This window comes from Leucopleurus acutus, assembly GCF_964270905.1.
Source record: "Leucopleurus acutus genome assembly, chromosome: X".
In the NCBI taxonomy this organism is placed as follows: domain Eukaryota; kingdom Metazoa; phylum Chordata; class Mammalia; order Artiodactyla; family Delphinidae; genus Leucopleurus; species Leucopleurus acutus.
This window is the reverse complement of record NC_139148.1, coordinates 20,732,104-20,757,844: the sequence shown is the minus strand read 5'-3', so window position 1 is coordinate 20,757,844 and position 25,741 is coordinate 20,732,104. Positions and strand designations below refer to the sequence as shown.

The following is a 25,741-nucleotide window of genomic DNA, read 5'->3' as shown; positions in this document are numbered from 1 at the left end:
GGCATCATTTTGTTTTCTAAAATAACATGTAGGATAACACACATATATCTTAAACCCATCTTCTGATTAGACGCTGTGGAGATGCCAGCAGATTGTCTCCCCGTGGGTATGTTAGAAAAGTTTTCTGCTTTTTTTTTTTTTAATCTTTCAGGAATAGCAAGAGCCAATTGTAGATTTTGAAGTTGGGTATTGAATTGTGACAAAGATCACTTCAGGGCTGCTGGGTGTAAATGGAGCTGGGTCGAGCCCTTCTCCCCGAAGTGAATGCATGTGCCTTCCCAATAGCGTCCTCACTTGGGAAGATTGATTAGAAAATACCAAAAATAAACAAGATAAAATAACAAAGCTAGTGTTTTCACCAGGTTTCCCAAAGAAAGACATTCTATTCCATTAATAGAATTAGATTTAATTCCAGGGGTCATTAAGTCAGAATCAGAAATTCTATGTTAACCTCCCCTTCGGCAGTGGATGATTAAAATTAGAATACACCCCAGCAGAAAGTCCGACTTCTTTTTTAAAAAAAGGAGAACAGCTGCAGAAGGGGGAGGAGGGGGACGGAAGCTAAGAAATCTTCCACCGAGAGACTTGAAACCCCGTTAGGCTCTCAGAAATGATTTGTGCGTTTGTGTCTCTTTTTCTTTCACATGATCTTCTTTGGACTAATTTTCAGCCCACTCCCTGCGTGTGCGGGAGTGTGACTCTGAAGTCACGGAGCCACCTGCAGCCGGGTCTTGTGGATTTCCGACGCGGGGCCCGCTGAGGAGGGAAAAGTGCCCCTGTGTCTCCTAGTGACCAGCCGCAGGGACGCCCGTGAGGCTTCGCGGCTGGAGGCTCGCTCGGAGGAGACCGACGGGGCTGTCCGCCTCTCGGCTGCGGCTGCGTCGAGACCCGCAAGCGGAGAGTGGGCTCTCGGGGCCAGGGAGGGAAGGAGGACGGAATCAGCGCGCAGAATGTTAGCTTAAAGCTGAACAGGACAGTATACTAACACAGAACTATGGGTGAGGATGGAGAAGGAAGAATGCAGGAAAGATAGGAGAAGATCCCAGGGGCCTTGGAACAGCAGAGTGCTTAAAAGAAAATCAATGTCAGAGAGAGCTCGGGTTCTCCTTCGCCCCCACTCCCATCATCCAAGTGTAGGAAAAACTGGTGAGACTCAGACTAAAAGCCAGAGACAGGCAGACAGACAGACAGACAGACAGACACACACACACACACACACACACACGCACACACACAGAGCGCTCCTTGTCCTCTAGCCTTTAATAGTAGTAGTATCCTCATTAGTATTAACATTATTAACGTGCCTGTTCCTAACCCTTCATCCCCTCCAGTTGTGTCTTGAATGCTCCTGCCAAGCCAGCCCGATCTGTCTGCCACCCACCCACCAACATCCAAGAGTTAGGCAGATGTTTATGGCCGGAAAAAAAATCCCAGTTATGCCTCCTTGTATTTTTAAATACTGACTGTAAGTGATTCAAGTATAATCCTTTGTAAAACGCTTTTCTCTTTGACACATTGAAGGGGTTGAGAGAGGAAAACCCGGCGTGGATTCCCCCTCCCCGGCCCCTCTCCCACCCACCACGCTCGCCCCCACCCTGACAGCGTCGGGGCCCGTGGCTGTCCCTTGGGCCCTGCACCCAGGAAAGGAGGGCGTCCGTTCTAGCCCCTCGCCTGGGCTCGGCCCAACCTCAGTCGGAGCTGAGTCTCGGTTCTCAGCGCTGGACATGCAGGGAGCTGTTTGGGAAGAAACGCTCTCTCCCTCAGGCTCGCTCTCCCGCCTTTGCCAAGGGGAGTTCAGAATTTTAGGCGTTGAGATTTGGTTGAAGCCGAACCTGGGTCCCTCCCACCCTGGAGCGCTCAGGGCTCCCGGCAGGTTCCGCTCCCTGCGCGTGATCTGACAGTGTCCAGCCTCGGGGTGACGGCCTAACTGAGGCTAACTTGTGGGGAGGAGAGGGTAGCGCGTCCGGGGAGAAGGGGGAGACGCCAGGACTTGTCCCCAGCTGCCCGTCCTCGCAGCCGACACTCGCCTGTCCCTTTCTGCCCTGTAGGTGCTCTAGGGAAGGCCGCGCGCCTTTGGCAGAGCTCTGTCTTTAAGGGGACTTTTTCCAGAGTTGAAGACGGAGATGAGAGCCGTTGAGGGACGCTACCAGCAAGAGCGCAACCGCCGGGCTCAAGGTGAAGACTAACAGCTCAAGGCGTTGGGCCGCAAGAAAAAACTGAACGCCCCAACTGCAGATGTTTGCTTGCGTCCGTCACCCCGGCACCTCGGAGGCCCGTCCAGCCTAAAGAGGACGGCGGCTGAGGGCCACTGAGGTCAAGGCGCTGTCCTGGGAGCGCAACACTGGCTTTGAAAAGGGCCAAGTCGGTCTGAACGCGAGCCGAGCCTCAAGGACTTGTCTCCGAGGGAGCGAGGTCCTCGGGTTGGTGGAAGGGGCGCACGTCGCCCGAGTGGCACCCACAGGCCTGACATCCGAATAAGCTAGAGCTTCGGGCTAGCCCTAAAGGGTTAAAGGAGGCGCTCCAGGAAGTTGTTAGTTAGAAAGTTGTTAGTTAAAAACAAAATATAAAAATAAAATTGGCTCGGGTGCGTGCCTGCTGTCCCACCTCCACCGCCGGCCTTCCCGAAATCCAGTCCGGGTTTTGCGCGGAGCCCACAGCCCGGCGCAGGCCTCTGGCGAGAGCCAATCAGAGGGCGCCTCTCAGCACGTGGAGAAGAGAGACTCCAGAGCTCCGCGCCCGCAGCTCACTACACTTGTTACAGCTTGTCCTGAGCGCGGAGAGGGCGAGTTCCGGCCACCGGCAGGGCGGGAGCCAGCAGCCAGCGACCGAGCGAGGCAGAGAGGCACAGAGATCGCAACAGTATCCATTATAACCAGCCATCTAACCCCACCCCCCCAACACACACACATCCATCCCACCAGCCCCGAGAGGCAGCCAGCGGCCCGCTTCTCTGCGCCCAGGGAAAAAAAAACCCCAGCCATGAGCAATCAGTACCAGGAGGAGGGCTGCTCCGAGAGGCCCGAGTGCAAAAGTAAATCTCCAACTTTGCTCTCCTCTTACTGCATCGACAGCATCCTGGGCCGGAGGAGCCCGTGCAAAATGCGGCTGCTGGGAGCCGCGCAGAGCTTGCCTGCCCCGCTGGCCAGCCGCACCGACCAGGAAAAGGCCGTTCAAGGTAAGGCTGTGCTTGCCGGGCACCTGAAAAGGGTGCTGGGCGCTGGTTTGGATGTGTGATGTTCCGGGGCCAGGGGCCTGCGGTTGTCCAACTGGAGACGGAGGAAAGAAAGGGAACAACTCTGAGGCCTGGTGCCTCAAAGAGCGGTAAACATCTCGCCAGGGGATGTCTCTCCCTCCCCCTCTGCTTCCAGAGAAAGCAGAGACCGAGCTTCGCTTCAAGGGCCCTTAGGTTCTCGGTATCCGTCCTTAGGTCGTTCAAATGCCCCCTTTGGTGGCCTTGGGGGTGCTCTGAAGAGGGGCCACAGGCCAGAAACAGCAGGTGCCGGGTGGACTCTTGTAACAGCAACTTGGTGAAGACAAGAACCCCAAAAGCTGTGAATGGGGACCCCAGGCCGAATGAGCCTTGGCCTTTCTTCTTTGGAAGATTTCTTTATATGTGGTGTTGTGCTTTCTTCTTCTTTTTAAAATTGTAGATTACTTGTGACCTTTTAAACCAAGCTTTGCAGAAAACGTCTCCCTGGGATTCCCCAAATGCTCCTTATTGTATTCGAAGTGTATGAAATGTACGGCTTCTGGGTGTTGTTTTTTTCTCTATGTTATTTTTTTTAAAACAGTTGAGATGTTTAAAAGCTCTTATTTTTTTCTAAAATTAAAAATTTCAGAACAACTGTCGTTTTGCCCCGAACCTGTTACACTCAAGTTTCGCCTTGAGCTGGCTTGCAGAGGTGTCGCAGGGAAAGAATTGTTGATTTCTTTTAAAATCCGTAAACCAGCGGTCCAGCCGCAGCGCCACTTGGAAGACGGGAGCGGACAGCGGAGAAGGGGGCGTTTAAAACAAAACTGACTTTTTCCTTTTCTTTTTTTAGCCTGCAGTGGCACCTGTGCCAGGCGCTTCCTCGAGGGGAAGGAGCGGCCTGTGCCTATTGCACCCCCTTCGTCCCCCACCCAGGCCTTTCTGAACCCATTTTCTCCAGGACGATTTTTCTGTGCTCGGAGCCGCCAGCCCCTCCCGCTGGGGTCTGTCGGGGCAAGGCCGCACTCAGGGCCACGGGCCGCTCCCCCTTCCCCCGCAGGGGTCGCCCGCCGGGCAGCGGCCCCTCTCGCCAGCCCCGGCCGCGTGGCAGAGCCGAGGGCAGAGGTCGTGCGCAAAGTTTTCAGGGTGGTGGTGATTTTTTTTTAAGTTGCTGAATGTTTTCAGATTGCCCCCTGCCCCGAAATGGGAAGGAAAAAAGTGAGGGAGAGGGCAAGGGGAAAGAAAAAGAAAGGAATAAAGGAGGGAAGGAAGAAGGGGGGGGCGCACAAATAAGAGAAAGGAAGGAGAGGGAGAGGGGAAAGAATGATGAGGAGACGGGATGAGAGAGAAAGAAAAGGAGAATGTAAAATGAAAGGAAGGGCCAGAGAAAGACGTAAAGGAAGGAAGGAAGAAAATAAAAGGAAGAATGGGAGAGGGAAAGGAAAGGAGGGACGGAGGAGGAGAGAAGGAAAAAAGAAGGAAACAAGAGAAAGGGCAAGAGAGAGAAAAATGTAAAGAAAAAGAAACAGCAAGAAAACTGGGGAAGGAGAAGGGCTCGGAATCTGATGGCGCGGGCGGGGGGGCGCGCCAGGGCCTAGGCGCGGAGGGAGCGGCGGCGGGCCGGCCCGGGCGGCGACTCTGGAGGGGGCGCCCGGCCGGCCGGCGCGCTGACCGCTCTCCCTTGCCCGCAGGCTCCCCCAAGGGCAGCAGCGCCCCGTTCGAGGCCGAGCTGCACCTGCCGCCCAAGCTGCGGCGCCTGTACGGCCCGGGCGGGGGCCGCCTCCTCCAGGGCGCCGCGGCGGCTGCGGCGGCAGCGGCGGCGGCGGCGGCGGCGGCGGCCACGGCCACGGCCGGTCCGCGGGGGGAGGCCCTTCCGCCGCCGCCGCCGACCGCGCGGCCCGGGGAGCGGCCGGACGGCGCGGGGGCCGCCGTGGCCGCCGCGGCCGCGGCCGCCGCAGCCTGGGACACGCTCAAGATCAGCCAGGCGCCGCAGGTGAGCATCAGCCGCAGCAAGTCGTACCGCGAAAACGGGGCGCCCTTCGTGCCGCCACCGCCCGCGCTGGACGAGCTGGGCGGCCCGGGGGGCGCCGCGCACCCGGACGAGCGCCTCGGCGCGGCCGGTGGCCCCGGCGGCGCCCCGGCGGCGAGTAGCGGCACGGGCGCCGAGGACGAGGAGGAGGAGCTGCTGGAGGATGAAGAGGACGAGGACGAGGAAGAGGAGCTGCTGGAAGACGACGAGGAGGAGCTGCTGGAGGACGACGCCCGCGCGCTGATCAAGGAACCGCGGCGCTGCGCCGTGGCCGCCACCGGAGCGGTGGCCACCGCCGCTGCCGCCGCGGTGGCCGCTGAGGGCGGGGAGCTGTCGCCCAAGGAGGAGCTGCTGCTGCACCCAGAGGACGCTGAGGGCAAGGACGGCGAGGATAGCGTGTGCCTGTCTGCGGGCAGCGACTCAGAGGAGGGGCTGCTGAAGCGCAAACAGCGGCGCTACCGCACCACGTTCACCAGTTACCAGCTGGAGGAACTGGAGCGGGCCTTCCAGAAGACGCACTACCCAGACGTCTTCACCAGGTACGCGCGAGGGGTGGTCGCAGCGGCAGCGGCTGGAGGGAGCGAGTGGGTCCGGGAGAGGGAAGGTGGGCGGGCAGGGGCCCCGGGCTGGGGCAGGGACTCAGCTCCTGGACTCTACCCAGGCGCGCCCTCCCAATGCACCCACTCCGTTGACCAAAAACTACTCCCCCCCTCCCCCCTACTCCGGGCCTTAAGTTTAGACTGGGATGTTTTTTGTTTTCAGTCCTTCCCAAGGTCTCTCCAGTTTAATTTTTTCAAATTACGAGTTTTAGTTAGAGAAAAAGAAACGGCCTTTCCAAAGGCCTCCCGAACACGCCACCTTGGAGACGTGCGCACCCTTGCGCACACACTCAGGGCCCCGGGCGCTACGGTCCAGAGTCCGGGCCAGGTCCCAGGCGAGGCGCAGGAAGCGCTGCCGGCCCTCGCCGCCAGAGCTAAACAGGGGCTATTTTGGGCCGCCGTGTGGTGCGATCGCCATCCCTGCCTGATGCCCCGGGCGCCTGCTGGGTATCAGTTAACGCAGTTCGCAGTAAAGCTGCCCGTGCCTGCGGAGAAGGCCGTTAAAAAGATCCGAGTTCTGTCATTTGAGGACTCCTGAAATAACCGAGGGAAGTCAAAACGGGGCAGTGTTTGGTATCTGTACAACTGTGGAGGCACCGGCCATAATCTTCCCTTCTCATCGCTGCCCTCTCTCCCTCCACACACATTAAACCCAGTGTTGGTTTAATGTACGCGGGTTCACAGGGGCTGGCACTGATTGCTGGAAGTCTGGCAGGCAGTAGACGGAACAGCTGGGGGAATTTTTCTCTTTGGACGGCTGTCCAACCCGGGTTTTTCTCCTAGTTACGCTCCACTTCCCACTTGCCCGGGTTTTTTGGGGGGAAAGATGTACCTGTGAGATGACTGGGCCTCTGAAGGCCAGCTTATTAATCCTACCTGGGGCGCCGGCCTGGCTGGGGGCCTTCCTCTCCCACCCCAAGGCTTAGGTCGGGCTCGGCGAGGAACGACGGTTAGGGCAAACTTTCCCCAGCGGGGAGGGAGAAAGAGATGGGTGCTTGCCTAGCGTTGGGCTTGTCAAAGCTCGAGCAGCACCTTCGCATGAGGCGTGTGCGGCTTTTCAACGTGCATTTTAGTAGCAGCGGAAAGCTGTCCGCCCCTTTGAACCGGAGGAGAAATCGCTCAGTGTTCAGGAGGCCCGAGCCAACTCGCAAGTGTAGTTGGTCTAGCCATTAATTGCCAAACTGTCTCCTAATCAGAAACGGAAAAGAGTAGATTTGATGCGGGGCAAAGGCACTGAACTTGATCATCCCCTGAGCTAAACTTGGTCCTCCCCTCTTTCATCCAGTCCCTTCGTTACCTTTAGAAAAGAAAATAAATTTTAAAACAATTGTGTCTATCAAATAGCTAACCGGCCGACCTGCTTTTCTGCATTTATCACACGTGTAATTCAAAAGAAGAAAATGATGTGGTGTCGCTTGGCACCCAGGTCTGCCCTTCTTTAGCTTCTCCAGGGGAACCAAAGTACATGAAGAGGGGCAGCTCCTTTTCGCCACCCCGTGCTCACCTCTTTCCGACCCAGGGGGTTAGTTAGAGCCCCTTGGTTCCCGCCCGGATCCAGCCGGGAGTGTGGTTTTGGGGTTTTAGATTTGCTGATGCTCACTGTAGCAGAAGGCAGAGGGAAGCTCTCCAGTGAACCGGTTTTCTCCCAATCCTGAAGTTTCAGGTGTGGGCCAGGGGCACTGCCAGCAGTGCAGACCCAGGTCCGAGGCTGGGGCGGCCCCCGCTCTTTCATATTAGCGAGCGGAGGGCCAATTATTCTCTGCGCGCTCGTATTTTCGGTAAACAGGTCGTAAGCCATTCTACAGCATCTTAATGGTTTCCTATTTGCCTTAATTGTCGCAGTAATAACTGCAATGACGGGGTAGGGTTTCAGTTAAATTGACTTCCCCTGAGATGGGCAGGGTTTGTAGTGGGCACTGGAGTCAGGAGGTGCGCAGAATTTTGTTTAATCGAAAAATTACCCCACTGAACTCTTAACAAGCTTAACATATCTCCAGAGGGTAATGGGGAGTATGACCTAAAGGGGTGAGGGAGGGAGGATGGCGGCGGAGAGAGAGAGATGGAAGGAAAGGCGGAGAGCTGGAGAGAGAGAGAGAGCCAGAGAGAGGGAGGAGAGGGGAGAGAACATTTTTTAAAGAAGGCAGAAAGAAACCAAGAGGGCGAAAGAAATGTTTTTAGTTGGGTGCTGAGTTCTCCCATTTACTATTAGGACAAAAGAGGCTATAATCACTGTGTGTGTGTGTGTGTCTTGTCTAACTCTGGCTTAGAAGTGAGAGAGAATCCGAGACTTAGAGACTCAAGAAGTCACCCCTGTCACTCTTGAATATAATATGATACAATATAATAGATAACATCCTATATCTGGGAGTGTGTTGCGTTTTTACGTCTTCAGTCAAATAGAAGGCACTCCAATGTTGAAGGGATGGTGATGCCTAGGTGTGTGGGGTGAGACCCTAATGGAGGAGGCTGCCAGCGAGGGAAAGGGGGCTGACGGGGCTTGCTGGAGCCTGCAGTGACCTCCTGCCTGTGTGTTGCTTTCTTATAGGGAGGAACTGGCCATGAGGCTGGACTTGACTGAGGCCCGGGTCCAGGTGAGCTGCACTGCAGAGAGGGAGGAAGGGAGGGGCAGCGGGCTGGGGGGAGAGTGGAAGAGAGATGGGTCGATGGATTGGAGGGTTGTTGAGAGACTCCCTTCATAAAATGAAGAAAAGCAGAATCAGAAAGATAAACCCAGACACTCACACACAAAACTATATTAAAATATGAACACCTGGGAGGTTGAAGGGGAAGATTTCGAGGTTTGGGAGCCTTGTGGAAGGAGTCCAGGATCAGAAGAGGGGTTTCAGGGTCCCTGAGACTGCAGTTCAGAAGCCCCCTGGTCCACAGCCCCTGTAGGAAACAATCTGCGAACTGAACTGACTTCTCCTGATTGAAATAATGGGATGGAGCATGGATTTGGTTGTTAGACAAATCCGCTCAGCTCCAAGCAGGTATTTGGCTGCGATTAAGTCTCCAATCGGGCTTCATAAAAGCCCACTTAGTGCTAGAACAAACAGGGCCATTTGAAGGCAAAATGCTGTTTGATTTCCCCTCTGCCCGCACAAGGAGCCGGCTAATGCTATTTGATTTCCCATTTTTTATAGCAATGAGCCCACATTGATCTAATAGGGAGTGAGTGCAATGCTATTAAAGGTGTTTGCAGCCCCATACCAGAGTGCATTTCCGAACCCAGGCCTCATAACCAAAGAGACGATCAACACTGGGCAGCCCCGACGGCCAACAGAAAACAGATGTCCCTGGGTTAGGAGCTGAGTGAATCACTTTACAGTCAAAATCAGGTGCTGATAAAGCACAATAAATTCCATATGGCTCATTTAATACACAACAGCTTCTTGCATTAGAGGGCTAATGATGAGGCCTGTCCCCTCCTTTCTGTTGACACATTTCTCCATTGTCAAACAGAGATGTGACAGCAACTCCGCATTTTCAGCTCAGGGGAACGAGTCGTGGGAAAGTTAAATAACTTTTAAAAAGAAAGAGAGCGCCCCCCTCCCCTTCTCCTCTCTCCCTATTCACGGGAGAAGATGTAATTAAGTGAATATGAATTATTAGAGTCCTTTCGTTTACCTTTGGGGGGCCTCAGAGGTATTAATTCAATAATGAGGAATTGCAGGGGGACATCTTGATAATTGCAGTCGAGCCGGGAGAGCGGATCCATCTGTAGAAGGTTTCCACTTTCTTTGAGGGCATTCTGCCTCCACTGTTCCCCCCACCCCCCCAACCCTTACTCCTTTCACTGCCCTCGAGAAGGGGTGGAGATTGTCTAGACAGATTTGGATACACAAAAGCTGCCCACCCAGCCCGGTCCCATCTAGTCTTCCTTTTTCAAGTCTCTGAATATCCACACTGGAGTGTTTCTGTGATTCTCAAATAGATTATTTGAGGGCTGTGAAATGTTACGGATGGGCCCCCTTTGGGCAGAATTTTAAGTAATCAGCCGACTTGGATTCTTGATTTTTCTTGCCCTAGGTGGCTGCCTAGAAGTCAACCGAAGCCTAGATACTAGTGCTAGTAACGACAGCCCCCACTGTGTATATCTGAAAGGCATAGATGTCTTGAAAATTTTTTTAACATTTTCCTCTGGGATCATTTACATTATATTTTAATATAACTCCGTATAGCCCTGGAGTTCATTCTTAATTTTTAGACTTGTGTGCAGGCATAAACCCAGTCCTAAAAATATTAATGCCTTCAGGGGAGAAGGAGCATATCTTCTCAGCTGTGGGCGTGATGAGCAGGTCACATAAAAATAATCTCATGCTCCTAGGAGTTATTTTTAGACTGTGGTAGCTGCCATATTTCAGGTAAAGGTCTCTACGAAAACTGCTTTCTATTAACAATTAGCAAGATACCTTGTGCTGAAAACCTCCCCCAAGCCTAGAACTATCTTATTTAAATAACCTATTTAAACCACATCCCCAGAAGAAATAAAGGACCCGTCCGCTAGCTCTGAATATGTGCACAGTCTACAGGTATCCTACACTCTGGTTTCTGTGTCCAGGTATTGCTGAATACCTGGTCCCCGCAGTCGGTGCCTTACTCGGCAGAACCCGGCCCTGCATAGAGCCCCTGCAGATAGCAGGCTGTGTACCCCACACTTCATTTCAGGGAGAACTGGGCCCCTAAACTGTATGCCTGTTTGCTAGTTACCGTGGCCATTTCTTCCCTCCCTCCCGGTTCTCCCCAAGCCCGAGAACCCAGTGTAGTGCTCATAGGCGTTCAATAAATATTTCCGGAAAGATCAAATGAACCGCCTCCCCGATTCCCTTTTCAGTGCAGAGCGAGAATTTTGCCACCTTTTGGGTACACGTGAAATAGGCAAAAATAGCTGATTTGAGGCAGAAAGCTGATGAGCACTCTTCTCTTGGTGGCTGCCTGGTCCCAAGAGTCACCACTGAATGCCAACTTCTGCATGCCTTATTCTGCTCGTTCCTCATCACAGCCTTATGAGGAAACTTCTATTACCCCCATTTTACAGATTAGAAAAGTGAGGTTCAGAGAGGTTTAAGTGACCTGTTTAAAGACACACAGCAAGCAAAAGGCAGCGCAGACATTTAAACCTTGGTTTCCTCACTCCTGAACACACGAAACTACTTTCCTTAAAAACTGGAAAGGAACCAGGCTGGTTGAAATATCCACTGGAGAGGGTTCACTTGCCCAGTGTTTCCTGCTCGCTTTAAGTTGGGCCCTCTTTCACTGCCCCTTTGGCCCCAGACGTGTCCTTGAACAACCTGAGGCCAGAGAGGGGTGAGGTGGGCGCAGGCCGCAGGGGAAAAGAGGCAGGGCCCGCGGCGCGCGGGGAAGAGGCGGGGGCGGGGTGGGGGGTGGGCCGGAGCCTCGCCGACCCCGGCCTCTTTCCGCTTTGCAGGTCTGGTTCCAGAACCGTCGGGCGAAGTGGCGCAAGCGGGAGAAGGCGGGCGCACAGACCCATCCTCCGGGTCTGCCCTTCCCCGGGCCGCTCTCCGCTACCCACCCGCTCAGCCCCTACCTGGACGCCAGCCCCTTCCCCCCGCACCACCCTGCGCTCGACTCGGCCTGGACGGCCGCCGCCGCCGCCGCTGCCGCTGCCTTCCCGAGCCTACCTCCGCCTCCGGGCTCGGCCAGCCTGCCGCCCAGCGGGGCGCCGCTGGGCCTGAGCACTTTCCTAGGAGCCGCCGTGTTCCGGCACCCGGCCTTTATCAGCCCTGCGTTCGGCAGGTAATACGCGGCTTCGGGGAGTCTGTCTCTCTCATACACGCACAGAGGCCTGGGTCCAGGGAGGAGGCTGGAGACGGGTAGGGACTACACACATCTTTTCTCTTTGGCTTAACCTCAGCGACTCAGCCAAAGAAAATAATCTCTAATTTTGCCTTAAACAATGTGGATCTTGAAGGGAATGACTTGGGACTGAGCGGCAAAGGGAAAGGCAGTGACGATAATAGCAACCGTGGAAACTGGGAGTGTTCAATGAAAGCGGCACCAGTACAATTTGAAGGCAGCAACAGCCCAGGCCGTAGGTGATATGCGTGTAAACGGGTACAGGTGTAGGCCACAGAGCCAGAATGACTTTTCAAGTTTTGCAAAAATCCTTCCTCATGCCCCAGAGCCTGGCAACCAGAGGAACACAGCCCTGGCCCCCACAGGAGCCCTGGAGCCACGGGCCCTCTGGGTGCAAAGGATTCTTTCTTCTTCCCCAGACTCTATCTTCCTTGTCATTCAAGTGACCCACTGCCAACCATACCCCCGACCCCCATATATACAAACCCCGGCCCCCCCAAAGCGGCACAAGACAACGAAAGAAAAGAAACAGTTCATCATATGTTATAACTCCCTTTCTTTAAATGAACATCGAATGATGAAATTAAAAGTCTGTATAATCACACAGACAAAGAAACAAAGGGGAGATGTATTAAGTTGGAAAGTGCAGTGAAAATAAAACTGAATGCAGCTTCAATGATCTCTCTTTGGGAGAACAAAGAAATAATAGATTCATCCAACTGCATAGCCACTTAACAAAAAAAATCATCTGGAGAAAATGTTCAAAAAAGACTCAGTAAAATTAGTTTCTTGTAACAAGCCAATAAAGTAAACAGAAAGTGCGCTGAAGTGTAGTGACTCAGTTTACCTAGTGGAACCAGGGCATGTTACGCCCCCTCCAGGCCACACTTTATTTCTTTCTGGAAAAAATTGTTAAAGTCCTCTGCCCCTCGCTCTCCACCCTCTCCTTTACCCTTCTCACAACAAATGACTTGTAAAAGCTGGCAAACCACGGCTGGAGTGCCGGCTGCCAGATTTGGAGAGGCTGGAAGAGGAGTGCGGTGCGGGTGGTAAAAATAACAGAGGTGATAACAGAGGTGGAGGGTGGGCTTGGGAGAAGCAGGAGGCGCTCCTCGAGCCCAGGTGGGCTCATTTCTAATCGTGGAAACCCTGAGTTGGCCTTGCGGGGGCCCGGAGCCAAAGCCCTGGGGGGAAGCGGCGGGGGTAGGGGTGGTGGCACTGAGCGTCAGGGGCGGCTCGGGCCTCAGCTGCAGGTCATAGGTGCAGTGCGAAGAGAGTGGAGGCGCCGTGCGGGGCAATCCCGGCGCCTCCCGGAGGCGGTGGCGCGGACTGGAGTCCCAGGCTTGGGCTTCGCCGTGCGCCACGCGCGGAGGTCGCGGGTCGGGGCTCTCTGGGACTAAAGGCTGCAGGGGCGCAGGGAAGGCGGTGGGGGAGAGGTGTCGCTGCTCCGGGACGCGGGGCCGCTGGCTGGTTAGAGCCGCCTGGCGAGCGGAAATCTACAGGCGGGCGCCCCCACCCTCGCGGTCGTCGGCCGGGCACTGGCAGCTCAGCCCGGCGCGGGAGGGCGGCCTCAGCGGAGGGAAGGCCGGCATACAAGACCGGTGTTTTCAAGGTAAAAGGAGCCCCGGGCCGAGAAGGCACCCTATATAGGGAGTACAAAGTGGAGCACAGGTCTTGATCAGTTTTGATCCCACGTTCTCCTTCCTTTCTCCCTTTTTTCCCTTCTCCTTTTCTCTCTTCTTTCTCTTTGTCTCTCTTCTTCTCCCTCCTGGCAAATAGTATTACAGGCAATTGGAGCTCCTGGTCTAAGAATACACCCCCCTTCTTAAGCGAAAGCACAGAATCCGCGCAGTTGGGCCATGGGGTTTTGAGACTCGGGGCTTGCCTCCGCCGCGGCTCTGTCCCCTCTGTCTTTTTTTTCCCCCTCTGTTGGTTCCCTGCTCCAGTAAACCCTCTCAGAGCACCCCAGCCTCCCGACCGCGGGTCCAGCTACTCCCCAGCCCGCGGCCCACCCGGGCCTGCGACTCCCCGCCCCAGCGGCGGCGCCCCTCTGCGCCCTTCTGTGCCCTCTGCTCCCCCGGGGAGAGGCGGCGGGGAAGGCTGCCCGAGGCGCTGCGCGCAGCTCCCGGGGCCGTGACCGCGCTGTTTGCTCTCCCTGCAGGCTCTTTTCCACCATGGCCCCCCTGACCAGCGCGTCGACTGCGGCCGCGCTGCTGAGACAGCCCACGCCGGCCGTGGAGGGCGCGGTGGCGTCGGGCGCTCTGGCTGACCCGGCCACGGCGGCCGCAGACAGACGCGCCTCTAGCATAGCCGCGCTGAGGCTCAAGGCCAAGGAGCACGCCGCGCAGCTCACGCAGCTCAACATCCTGCCGGGCACCAGCACGGGCAAGGAGGTGTGCTAAAGGCTGCCCTCCACCCTCGCGCCCCAGGCGCGATCCGGAAAGGTCACCTCACTCAGCACCACTTAAGACCAAATGGAAACAGAGGACCAGCACACTCCCGAGACGGCACTGAGAGAGCGCAGCCGCCTTCGCAGCAGCCTGGACGCGGGCAAGGCAGCCCTCGGCGCTACCGGACGTGGCACCTCCTCGGCTGGCTGTCCACCCGCCCCTGCCCCTGCCCCTGCCCCTGCCTCTGCCTCTGCCCCTGCGCCTGCTTCTGCCAACCTCGCTCCAACTCGAACGTCCACTCTCTCCCGTTCTTTTACTGAAAATATCCGGGAGGTTTTTCTCCCTAAGACACCTGGTATTGAAGTTAAAAAATTTAAAAGCCCAACCTCTCTTCCTCCTGACACCCCACTTAGCTTTTTTTTTAATTTTCCTAATAGCATTTTGGCGCTCTAAGTTTATCTCCCCAGCGTGGGCCCCGGCTCCGGGCCGGGGAAGCGAATGCGAATCTGTAAGATAGCTAACAGTGCACTTAACGGAAAGGGGCGTCTTGTTCTTGTTCTCTTCTTTATCATACACCAACCAAGGTTTTTATATCAAACCAAAGGGAAATACTCTGCTAGAATATGGACTGTTGAAGTCACCAAACTGTGATTATTGATTCTGTACATACCATTGTTATTAAAAAAAAAAAAAAGAACAGAGCTTTGTATATTTGAAATGTTATAACGCAATTGCACTCAGCGTGGTATGGTAAAAGTTTGTCCTCTTGTAGATTCTTACTGTGTTGTAGATACGGTAGGGTTCCTAGACAAATATTTATGTACTCAAGCCCTTTATTTAACTTATTAACTGTAGAGGCTTCCGAAACCTTCAAGGTAAAGGCAATCGTACAGTACTTTTGTGTAATGTGTAACTGTTATCACTTTTCCTTGCTATCTAGTGGAGAAGTGTCACGCTCAAAATAATAAAATATATATATATATGTTTAACAAAAGGAAGTGTGAATACTCTCTACAGGCTCTGAGGGGACAGTAGTAGGGAGCCCCCCAGAGGCCGGGCGTGGGCTCCTGCGCCCCGGCACCTCCGGGGTTTATCTGAACTCGCGTTTTCCTGGCAGAGGCCCCTGGTTTGAATCTGATCCTCAAAGGATCCGTAGGGTTTCCTACGAAGGTTAAGATCGCTGCCGCCGCGGCGCTTTCCACGAGCATCTCGGCTTTCCCGGGTCGTGTCGCAGCGGGAGCTGGGGGGCCCGGGGCCCAGAGATGGGGTGGGCTTGAGGGAGGGAGGGTGTACCGTAGGCATTGTTGACGGTGAAGACAGAAATTTGAAGCGAGCGGGAGTCTTGGCTCGGAAAACGAAGGAAACTGCTTGTGGAAAGTGCCACGTACAAGGAAGTGCGCAGTCCGAGATGACAGGTAATGGCGAGAGCGAGGAGCCCAGGCGCTGGCTTCCGAGGGGGCGGGCTCCACGGTACACGCGCGGGTAGCAGGGTGTGTGTGTGTGTGTGTGTGTGTGTGTGTGTGTGTGTGTGTGTGTGTGTGAGAGAGAGAGAGAGAGAGAGAGAGAGAGAGAGAGAGAGAGAGGGAGGGAGGGAGAGGGAGGGAGGGAGGGAGAGGGAGAGAACGCAGGAACAGTGATGGAAAGGCAGCGAGGGGTATCCAAGTGGCAGATCTTAACTCGACAAATGTCATTACATCACTTATCCAGGCATTGGGAAATGTATATACTTAAAAAAAAATCTAAACAACTCAGGTTTCGCGAGGAGACCCAAACAGATTTGCAGTCTGCACCCTCCTGGGCGCACCCCTCGCCGGCGACGACGGTACCTTCTCCCTCCCCCGGGCCCTGCCTGCGCCCCGCCGGGTGACCGCTCGGTGTAAGCCCGCCCGCGGGGGCCGGGTCTCGCCAACGCTCCCAGGGTGATGGGAAAGGGAAGAGAAGCTTAATTAGTTTCAATTTGCAGTAATTAGCGCGCTGGACCTTTGGGGAGAGGGGCAGGCGTGGGGGGGGTGGTGCGGAATGCTGCGGCGTGACGAGCGCGGCTCTCGGAGCCGGTGCCGCCGCCCCGCCAGGCCGCGGGACAGTCGGTCGCGGCGGGGGTCGCAGGCGTGTCTCCGGGCCGGACCCGCCGGGCTCCGCGCGCGCTCCCCGGCCGCGCCCCAGAGAAGGGGGGGCGGGTCCTCTCGCGGCCCAGGGCGCAGGCGTGCGCGGCCGAGGGGCAGGTGCGGGGGCGGGCAGAGGTCAGCGGTGACTCGGGGGTGGGCGACGCGCTCTGCAGCTGCCGCGCTCCGGCTCGGGCGTCCTCGGTTCACCCGCCGGGCCGGAAAGCCGCAGCTCCCCGTCCCCCGGACACCTTGGGGAGCATGCTCGCGGGGTTCAGGGCTGAGGGTGCTCCCCGGACCTTGGCCGTCGACCTTGGCATTGAGCCACCCGGCCCCGGCCTTGCGAGGGCGGCGCTCGCAAGCGGGGGCCCGGCCCGGGGCACCGGGAGTAATCGCCAACTACCTTCGCTCAGCCCTTCTGCCGCATGCTCCTTTCTCGGGGTTTGCAGGCCCGGCGGGAACTTTCTAGGACATCCCCCGAGGTCTGAGTGTCTCAAGCCTTCAGACTCCACAGGGTCTCCTGGGGTGAAGGCCGCTTTCCTGGGGTGGGCAGGGCTACTCGGGAGTTTTGGGTGGGGGGGGGGACGGGGAAGTGCAGGAGGGGCGTGAGGGAAAGGGCTTTTTTTTTGGGGGGGGTGATCACTATCAATTTTCCGTCGATTTTGGCTTTTTGTTTAGGTAGCAGATTTTTTCCCCCCTCCAGGCTGCCAGTTGGATGGTATACGAGAAACAGTACCATTCTTCCTGTTAATGAAGTCTTTTTTAAGTCATTTTTTCTCATTTGACCCTTCCATGGAGCAGAAGCAAATTGCGTGAAATTACCTCCAAGGATTACATTTATTACTGGCCAATGAGAACCCCTTGCCTTGTTTTACAAACTCTTAATCCTATGTCATTCTGATGCCGCAAACAAGCCCGGTCCTGGGCCTCCTATTCTTTCAACTTTCCCCAGCTGGAGGGACCTCATTCTGCACTTAATATTCCCCATAAATATCACACGCTAAAGACCCCCTGACTTCCAGCAAGTCCACATTAAACATGTGACATGTCACGCATGACAAACTCTGAGTATCTTTTCAAAGCAGCATTAGAAGCAAAGAAACCAATTTTCTTCTCCTTCCAAACCTCCCCAAGTGCTGAATGATGGGGATTGGAAAGAGCCACTGGAGCGTACTTAGGGGGATTTTATGAGATTTTCCAGAATGATTTAATCTTATTGTGAGCATTATTAATGAATGGCAACCCAATTTGGCCCCAATATCTGGGAACGCGGTCACAATGCTGGGAGCGGCTGCCCCCCCCCCCCAACCCTAAGCAAACCTCTTCCACCCTAGAGGAGGCCGTGCAGAGCCCAGGGGAGTCCGGGAGAGCCCCTGTGATGGGGGTACTGCTGTTCCCTATCACACCCAGGCCGAAATGCCCCACCACCCGCCTTCCCAGGGCCACCCCTACAGCATTTTGGGTAAGGGGTGAGGGAGCCCGGTCTGGCCTCTGTGGGAAGGATGAGGGGAAAGGCTAAGTTAATTTGCTACATTTTCAGACAGGCTAGCCAGATCCGGAATGAGCCCCAAAAGGCAAGGCAAGAAGGGAGCAGTTGGCAAAGTATTTTCAGAAGGTGCCCCTAAGTGTTCTTCCGTCACCAGCTACCCATGGGCTGGACTGTGGACAGTTAGGGAGGACAGCTTAGGTTTGTGTGAGAAAGATAGAAAGTGGATGAATTAAGGAGAGTGACCGCCAAAAGGAAGGTTTTGGGACTTGAAACTCAGTCTTCAGCTAAAGTCACCACTATTGGTCCCGGCCAGTTTCCCACCTTTTTTTTTTTTTCCTACTACCCCCGCCGCCCATTGGGGCAAACACTTATTATTATTGGTTTTGATCTGTAATGCCAAGAGACAAGGCACTTGTACTTCTCTTTTTCATATCATCTTGAGTGCAAAGATCTTACTAGAATGGAAAAGGGGCTGATGTTAGAGGAAAGGAAATTATACGTAAGTTACTTCAACTTGCTTTTAGAGGAAAAAATGTGTATGTGAGCATGCATGTATGTGTATACACAGAAGTGTGTCTGAATGAAGGGAGTCTTAAATGGGCCCTAAAATGGTATTTTGGAACACCGAGTTCCACGGAGCAATTGCTTATGTATTTAAGTGACAGTGGCAGCCTGGCTGGGGGGCGGGGAGAAGAAAAGCTGTCACCTGACTGGGGCGGGGTGGGGGGGGGGAGAAGTATTTTTCAAAGGAAAAAGTTGTGTTGTCCCTAGACGTGATTAACAACAGTCCAGTTTGAAGTATACATTTTTTCCTTTAAAGAAAAGGGAGTGATTACCAGTTGTACATTAAGAAATGTCATTCAGTAATTTTTATTCATTCTCTGGAAATCTTCGTAAAAGTCTGAATCATACTTCTACAAGCAGCAATTTTGTTAATCCAGGGGGTTATTACTCTGGGCCCTTATTAGGTTCTACACCACTGCCAAGCAATCCTATAACCCTCTCAAAAGAAGTTTACCTCCCTGTTATAAAACCAGTAGTGGTATTTATACTGTGCAATAATTAGTGTATTACTTGAATCCACTAACACGTTCATTTTATCTCTGCACAAAACCTCTAGTCTGCTTATAGAAAGCTTGTGCCTCCTTTGGTGCTGGTAAAGTGGTGAAAGAGTGAATTGAAGGCTGGTTGCACTTTCTCCTTTTGCCTCGCCTTAATTCCCATCTCTTTTTGCTCTCATCCAATTAGCACAGTGTATTAAGCGGTTTATCATCTCATAGTCAGCTATTGAGAGAAACAAGGCGAGCACTTTGCAATAGAACCTGCGCTCCTTTGACACCCTCAGGTACTTACATATTCCACTGTGCTATGAATAATAGAGGAAGAATGGAGCGCTAATTCCCTCATCAAAGAATGCCTTGTCTGCTGCTTTGCTCAACAACACCATTCTGATCAAAAGAAAAGCAATAAAGCTTAGCATAACAAAACGAAACCTACTTATTAGCTTAGTGGTTAAATTAATGCAGAGCCGCTGCTATTCAAAACCAAGGTTTGAAAACAGCCTCCAACAACCTGATAATGCTGCCTTCGGGATGAAGGAATTTTAATCTGAAATTTGAGGCTGGCTCAGATGAGTTAATCTATTAAACTGCTATAAGGAAGCTCCACAGCAAACCGTTCAATTAAGAAATATTTAGGTGAGCAGTGAGAGAGAGAGAGAAGGAGAAAGGAAAGGCGAGGCGGGTTAAACTTTGGGATGAGAGATGGGGGAACTGAATTGAGGGTCTGGGGTTTAGTGTGTTTTTCACAAAACCCTGACACAAGATAGGGAAATCTGCTTCTGGAGTTTCTTTATCTTTGCATTACTTGCCAAACTAATTTAAATGCTATGTTCGAAAAGGCGTGTTGAGGTGTGTCTGTATGTGTGTTGTTGGTAAGAGGAGGTATGGGCTGGAGAAGGGAGTGGCTGTGAGGGGCAACGAATTCATCCCCTTTCACCAGCCTGTCCCAAACTCCAGTCTGTCAACTTTGATTAGCCCCACGTCTTGGGCAACAGTCTCGAGACGAACCCCGTCTGTTTCCTAGACAAATTAAAACCTTAGCTGAGCAAGCTCTTGGACGATTTTCAACTTCTGGCCTCCCCTGTTCCCCTTTACATGAAGGAGAGTTGAGAGCAGGTTGTGACCCTTGCTAGATAGATGTGCTCCCTGTTGTAGGCAGACCCTAAATTCAACAGGAAACATGCCCCTTTCAGATGGGTTCCTTTAAGGCACTAAAGGAAATTTAGTGCCCTGGATTTAGCCTATTTAGTCTGGCCCACAGCATTTAGAATGCCAAGGTTTAGAAATCAAGACACTTCGTGGCATATCTGGATTCCTGGCTTCTCTTGAAAACCAGATCGTATGGCCACCCTGGGCTCTGTCCCTCCCAGAATTGCTGAGTAGCTGCTGCCCCCTTTGGACGGGACATGGCCACTTGGGTTTACCAGGCCCTGCCACTCTCTAGTGTGAACCCAGCCTGTTTCACTTTTATCACCTGAGCTTAACACTCATGCCAGGGAGCCTGTGGAGACATATGGGGAGGCTCCCCCTTGACAAAGAAGTGGGTAGCATCTCTGTACCCATGCGCTGACAACCGATGCAAATCAGGGAGTAGAAACCTTTCTCAGGGAAAAGTGACCATGCCATGTTCCAATCTTCCAACAGAGAGATCCAGTGGAATTCACAGAGTTGCAGTTTCAACTTTCTATAAAATCCTGGAAGCCTCAGCTGCCTCCTGGAATCCTTAGGTGCCTCTCAGAAAAGCCTCTTAACTAACCTGGAGTTACTGATCTGAATTAAAAAACATCAACCACTGTGTTAACTCTTTTCGGGAACTGTACTAAGAAATGTCTGACCTTCTATGGACTTTCCACAGAAATGGTTGCTGCCCTCACCGTGATTACAATCTAGATGCAGGGACAAGCAGCAGACCAGTGAGAACCTGTTTCTGTCTCCTGGAGTTTTTTTTTTTTTAGTGATTTGTTTTTGTTTTTTTTTGTTTTTGCGGTACGCGGGCCTCTCACTGTTGTGGCCTCTCCCGTTGCGGAGCACAGGCTCCGCGGCCATGGCTCACGGGCCCAGCCGCTCCGCGGCATGTGGGATCTTCCCGGACCGGGGCACGAACCCGTGTCCCCTGCATCAGCAGGCGGACTCTCAACCACTGCGCCACCAGGGAAGCCCCTCCTGGAGTTTCTTGATGAGCAAGTTGAAGATAACCCTCTATTTGTATTTACCATAATCACCCCAGGTCCCAGAAATCAAGGAAAATGCGCCTTCTCTTCGGAAAGCAAAGTGGGAGTGTGGGCTCAGGAAGCATACATTAGAGAACCGTCTCTATAACCCTCTACGGTAACAGCAAGGAAAAACCACCTAATCCTTAGCTTCCCAGAGCAGCCTGGGTGCTGCAACTTCTGATAGGTCGCAGAGCCTGCGGTGCCAAGGCATTAATTAATTAACCGACACGGCCATTAGCTCAGTGTTTCTACTTAGAACCTGAGTATAGGAGACAGAGGAGAAATGAGGAGAGGGTGAGGGAAAGAAAAGAGAAGGCAAAGCAAGATACAGGGCAGCGTCACCTCCACTGCTTAACAAGTAAGCCTTTACTAGGGTCCAAGCCGGGTGACCTTTCTCCCAGGAGCCATCAGCCTTGCTTTCCAAAAGGAGACAGCACTGGGCTCTTGACTTAGCTCTCTTTGGCTGTCCAAGTCAGCAAAGCACATGAGAAGCCATACTTCATCTCTTAAAGGACACAAAGTGCATGGAAATGCCACTCAGAACACTGGAACATATATCACACCGAGGATCTCTGAGTGGAGACCTGAGCGGGCTGAGGTTTGGGAATGGGATGGTCTCCAGTCATCCCTTACTCCTGGCTGCCCTCTCCAGTCCAGTCTTCGCACCTGATAAGGAGTCACTGCAACTGATTTCCCTTTAGAAAGCTTTATTCTGAAGTGAAAGAAAAAGCACAGCATATGTTTCTTTTATGAAAATCCATAGGTAGATATTTTTTAAGAATATAGCATAGTTGTACAAGGGGAAATATGTTTTGTTAGTATAATCTTACCAAGAACGTAAGAAAGGAAAGACTGATACGTTGAAATACGTTTGGCTTCTGGCAAAAAGGCACCGTTCTGAAGAAATGAGAAAAATAGCGCCAGGGCCGATTAACCATCTCTCCCCCCAGTTTTTCTGAATATAACACGATGATCCTCACCCCAACCTATACACATTTTTAATGAAATGCTATAGGATGTGAAATTATTTAACATGTGCTTTCCTTTTGTATAAACCTTTACCTAGATTTTCTACTTGAGGAAATAAAAAAGGAAGGTGAGTGTAAAACGGCTGTCCAGTGTGCATGTACGCGTGCATGCTGGGCTTTGGAGAAATTCAATACGCAAGTAAGCTCTGTTTAATCTATTTAGTCAGTGCAAGGCTTCTAAATCTCCCCCCTCGGCCACCTATATGATAGAAAGACTGAAAAGGATAGCCACTCCTGGAGCCCGCAGCCCGGGAAGCACTTGGGTTCAGACTGGATTTGACTGGCCCGTGAAAAGGCAAAGTGTCAGCCCTCCGACCAAGCTCCACGAACCCCCCCTCTTTCTGGGGGCGCCTCTGCTGAAGGTCCTGGGGCAAAGCTTGGGGCGACTTGCATCCCAGCCACTCTCAATTTCTCTTCCCTCACCGACCCCTCCCCTAGAAATCCAGTCCCCAGCGCGAATGTGACGCAGCCATCTCCAGGTGGTGTTTCAGCAGCACGAGGTATACTGTCAGGGGAAGGCGGTTTTGCTGTTCTCTGGTGCTTGGCAGATTAAATATTTTTGCAGTTCCTTCCCCCTTAATAATCCCCCTCCCAAGCAACATCCACACAAACATGATATGTAGTCCCAAAGGAAAAGCGATGCAGGAGAAGCAGCCAGGGCCACGGTGCAGGTGCCGAGGATGCGGGTCTTCCTTCCACCGCCCCCGAGCGTCCACTTCCGGGAACCCCTCAGGACCGCACAGCACAATCGGCAAAGAGTTTGCTGAGATTCACTTCGGAGTAGCCACTTTGGGACAAGAACTGCTCTGCTGTGTTCTTGAGTTTTCTATAGTCCTGAAGAACTTTGGGAGTAAAAAACTGCTTCTTCAACTTATCTAAAAAGAAATAAAAGTAAAAGGATTACAAGTCTCAGAGGCAGCTTCTTTTAAAGAGCATTCAGTATTGCTCAAGTACCAGAAGCAGGGGCTGTGCATTCTGTTCTCACCTCCAGGTCAGATGTCCTCACGGTCCTGTGGCTGGTCTACCCCTGGGGCCAGTCCCATGCCGGGGTGGGGGTGGGGAAAGGACCCCAAGATTCCTCTGTAGAAGCCTTTCTTCTTTCCCCCTGCCCGCCACTTCTCAGTACCTAGCTGACTCAGCGCACCGGGGACAGAGCCACCCTCGACTGACGACTGACGGGAACTGCAGGTGCACGGCCGTGTGCGGCAATCAAGGTGAACTCCACTCCCAGACACCGGATTCGCGGCACTGTCAAGCACATGCACACAACTGCATGCAAAGTTCGGATGTGGCGGGAACTAGTTTGTCTCAAAAGGAAGGCAGAGCCTCCCAACTCAAACTCCCCAGATCAGCTGGGCCGAGTTAGTTTCTTCTAGTCCCTTCCATCTGCGTCCCTCTGCTACACAAAATCTCCTCTGCTCAGAGGCGAGGGGTAGGCTGTCTGGAGAGTACCTGCCCATTGGCAAGATTGCTTTTTTCTTCTTTGTCCACACTGTGTGCCCGTGAACTTGAGGGGTGCAGCCGTCCTTCCTCTGCTCCTTCCACCCCGTTCATCCCTGGCCTTAGAGCAGGGTACTCTCAGCCGGAGAGAGCGGGTCCTTCCTTTCCCTCCCCAGGCTGTGAGACCTCTACATTTGGTTCTTTGGAAGGAGCACTGGGCAGAGATACCCAGGTCTGGTCTTTTGGGGACGGGGGTGAGCCCTGGGGCTGCCAACCCTGCCCAGAATGGTTCAAAGCTGCTCAGGAACCCTGTGAGGTGTTTGGAGAGGCCGTTCTAAAAAGAATTCCCCATCTGATGGCTGAGGAAACTGGGCGGTTAAGTCACTTGCCCCAGGGCACATAGCTGGAGATCTAGGATGCAGAAACAGCAAACCCAGGTAGCCAAAACCCTGAGCCCACGCTCGGTAAGGCTCACTGTGCCCCGTGCCCCTCACTGTCCCTGCACCCCGTGTCACTGCTCCCAGATAGAGACGGGCAGGCTCCCAGATGCTGGCCTGGGCCAAGGAGGCTGGGGGGAGCGAGGCTGTCCCGCGCCCCGGGATAGGAAAGCATCGGGAAGGAAACACGGAAGGGAGTGCATATCAATCGCCAAAAGAAAAAACCCCACGGAAACAACAGAGCAACAGAGAAGTCTACAAAGCACCTGGAAAATGAAAACTTGGTCTCCAGGTTTTTGTTCCTTAGCTACACATTCGTGTTTGTTCTCCACAACCTTTTCTAAATTACATCAATTGCCTTTCAAAAAACAACAACAAAAAGTTTTGTAGAGAGGATTTAAATGCCCAAAGCGGGTGGAAAGAGGTGAGAAGAGAGAGAGGGGGCGCTTACGAGGAGAGAGACACTTTGAGTTCTAATTATCGGAGTCTGGGAATACACAACAATGGCCCGAGAAGTGGCTGGGAATACACAACAATGGCCCGAGCAGTAGCGGCCCGAAGCCAGCGCCCCATGCATGTGAATGACACAAATGCATGTGTGACGGGGAGAGACATTTACAGAGCTGTGGTGAGACGGAGCAGGGGAGGAAGAGAGAGGGCACAGCTCCTGATGTGTTTACCTCCTCTGCTGATGGGATATTGACTTTTCCCACCAGGTTGGTTAGAAAGGGGACTATTTACGCTGCTACACAGCGGAGTTAGAATGACAACCAGCGTCACTTGGTGCTCTTCTTCGTGAAAGACAACTGTGACCGCCAGCATATCCCATAGCCGGTCAATACAGCCCAGGCACCATTCCACGCCGGTTAGAGATGCAGAAAAAAGCTCCTGCTTGCTTCCCCAATGAGAATTGACTCAATAATGTTTGGAAGGTCTTCTAGGAAGCAGAACTGCACGAGCTGTCACAGGCCACATCGGGGGTGGGAGCTGGGGTGGGGAAAGGGCTCACCCCTTCTTCGTGGTTTTTCTCTCCCTGCTTTGGGCACCTGGGCCACCCACGTTAGGCTTCTGTCGCTCTGTTTCCCTTAACGCTACACCCACCCGCCACTTTAGAACTCAAGGGAAAATCCCAGGGTTAAATGGTGGAAACCAGTTCATGTAGCTGGTAGAACCTGATTCCTTCCCCCTGTTCCAGTTTTGGGAGTCAGGGAAGAGGCCATCCCACGAGCACCTGACCCGAAGCAACAACTGCTAAAAGATTTCAAGAGGACATCAGGCAAGAGGCGGAGAAGACGTGCAGCCATCCCGTCCCACCCACAGAGATGCCACTGGCCATGGCTGTTGCTGTCTCAACAACCAACAAAAAAATCCAAACTTCAAGACAGGGAAGGAACACACGAGCACACCAGCAAAGTATACTCTGGTGGACTGAAGTAACACTGGAAGGCACTCATCTTAATACACCAGCAAAGCGAATCTACTTTTCCTGGGAACAACATTGGGGAACATGTATCTACAGCTTTTTTACCCTGGTCCTTTCTACATGATGATTCCTTAGGGTTATACACTCATTACCAAAAATATCCTGTCCCCAAGCCCTATGAAAACAATGAAAACCGAGTCAGACTAGACTATTAACTATTCACACAATATTTTATCAGACAAGAAAATGAACTGCTAATTTAAAAGTTGGTTTCTACTAAGTAGAGTCTAAAACCTCAAAATCATGCAAGCTACAGTATTTTCTACATGGGATGAACTAGACCGTCATCTGCATGTTGAACTTGTCTTAAATATTTTATTTAAAAGTCAACTGATCAAATAAGATGTCAGAACTATTTTTTTAAAAAGTGGAGTATTCTCTCATCTAAGGAAACCATCTCTATTTCAGATATTTTATTTCCGTGTCAGTAAACTGAAAATCTCTTTTCAGCTTTACTCTTTGT

At 53.0% G+C, this 25,741-nt stretch overlaps 2 protein-coding genes across 2 annotated transcripts in view; one reads left to right on the top strand and one right to left on the bottom strand.

Annotated features, from left to right (window-relative positions):
• Window positions 1-2,979: 2,979 nt before the first annotated feature.
• ARX (aristaless related homeobox) lies at window positions 2,980-14,037 on the top strand (the record flags this gene model as incomplete). The annotated part of the gene is made up of 5 exons (XM_082864464.1): window positions 2,980-3,175; window positions 4,882-5,758; window positions 8,364-8,409; window positions 11,247-11,575; window positions 13,797-14,037. The coding sequence occupies 5 exons, from the start codon at window positions 2,980-2,982 to the stop codon at window positions 14,035-14,037; spliced, it is 1,689 nt and encodes a 562-aa protein (XP_082720590.1).
• An 8,414-nt stretch (window positions 14,038-22,451) lies between these two features.
• POLA1 (DNA polymerase alpha 1, catalytic subunit) overlaps window positions 22,452-25,741 on the bottom strand; it is a 303,995-nt gene continuing 300,705 nt past the window's right edge. Inside the window, exon 37 of the mRNA XM_082864756.1 lies at window positions 22,452-22,793. Within this exon, the coding sequence (XP_082720882.1) occupies window positions 22,648-22,793 (146 nt within the window). The 3' untranslated portion in view covers window positions 22,452-22,647. The remainder of the gene's footprint in view (window positions 22,794-25,741) is intronic.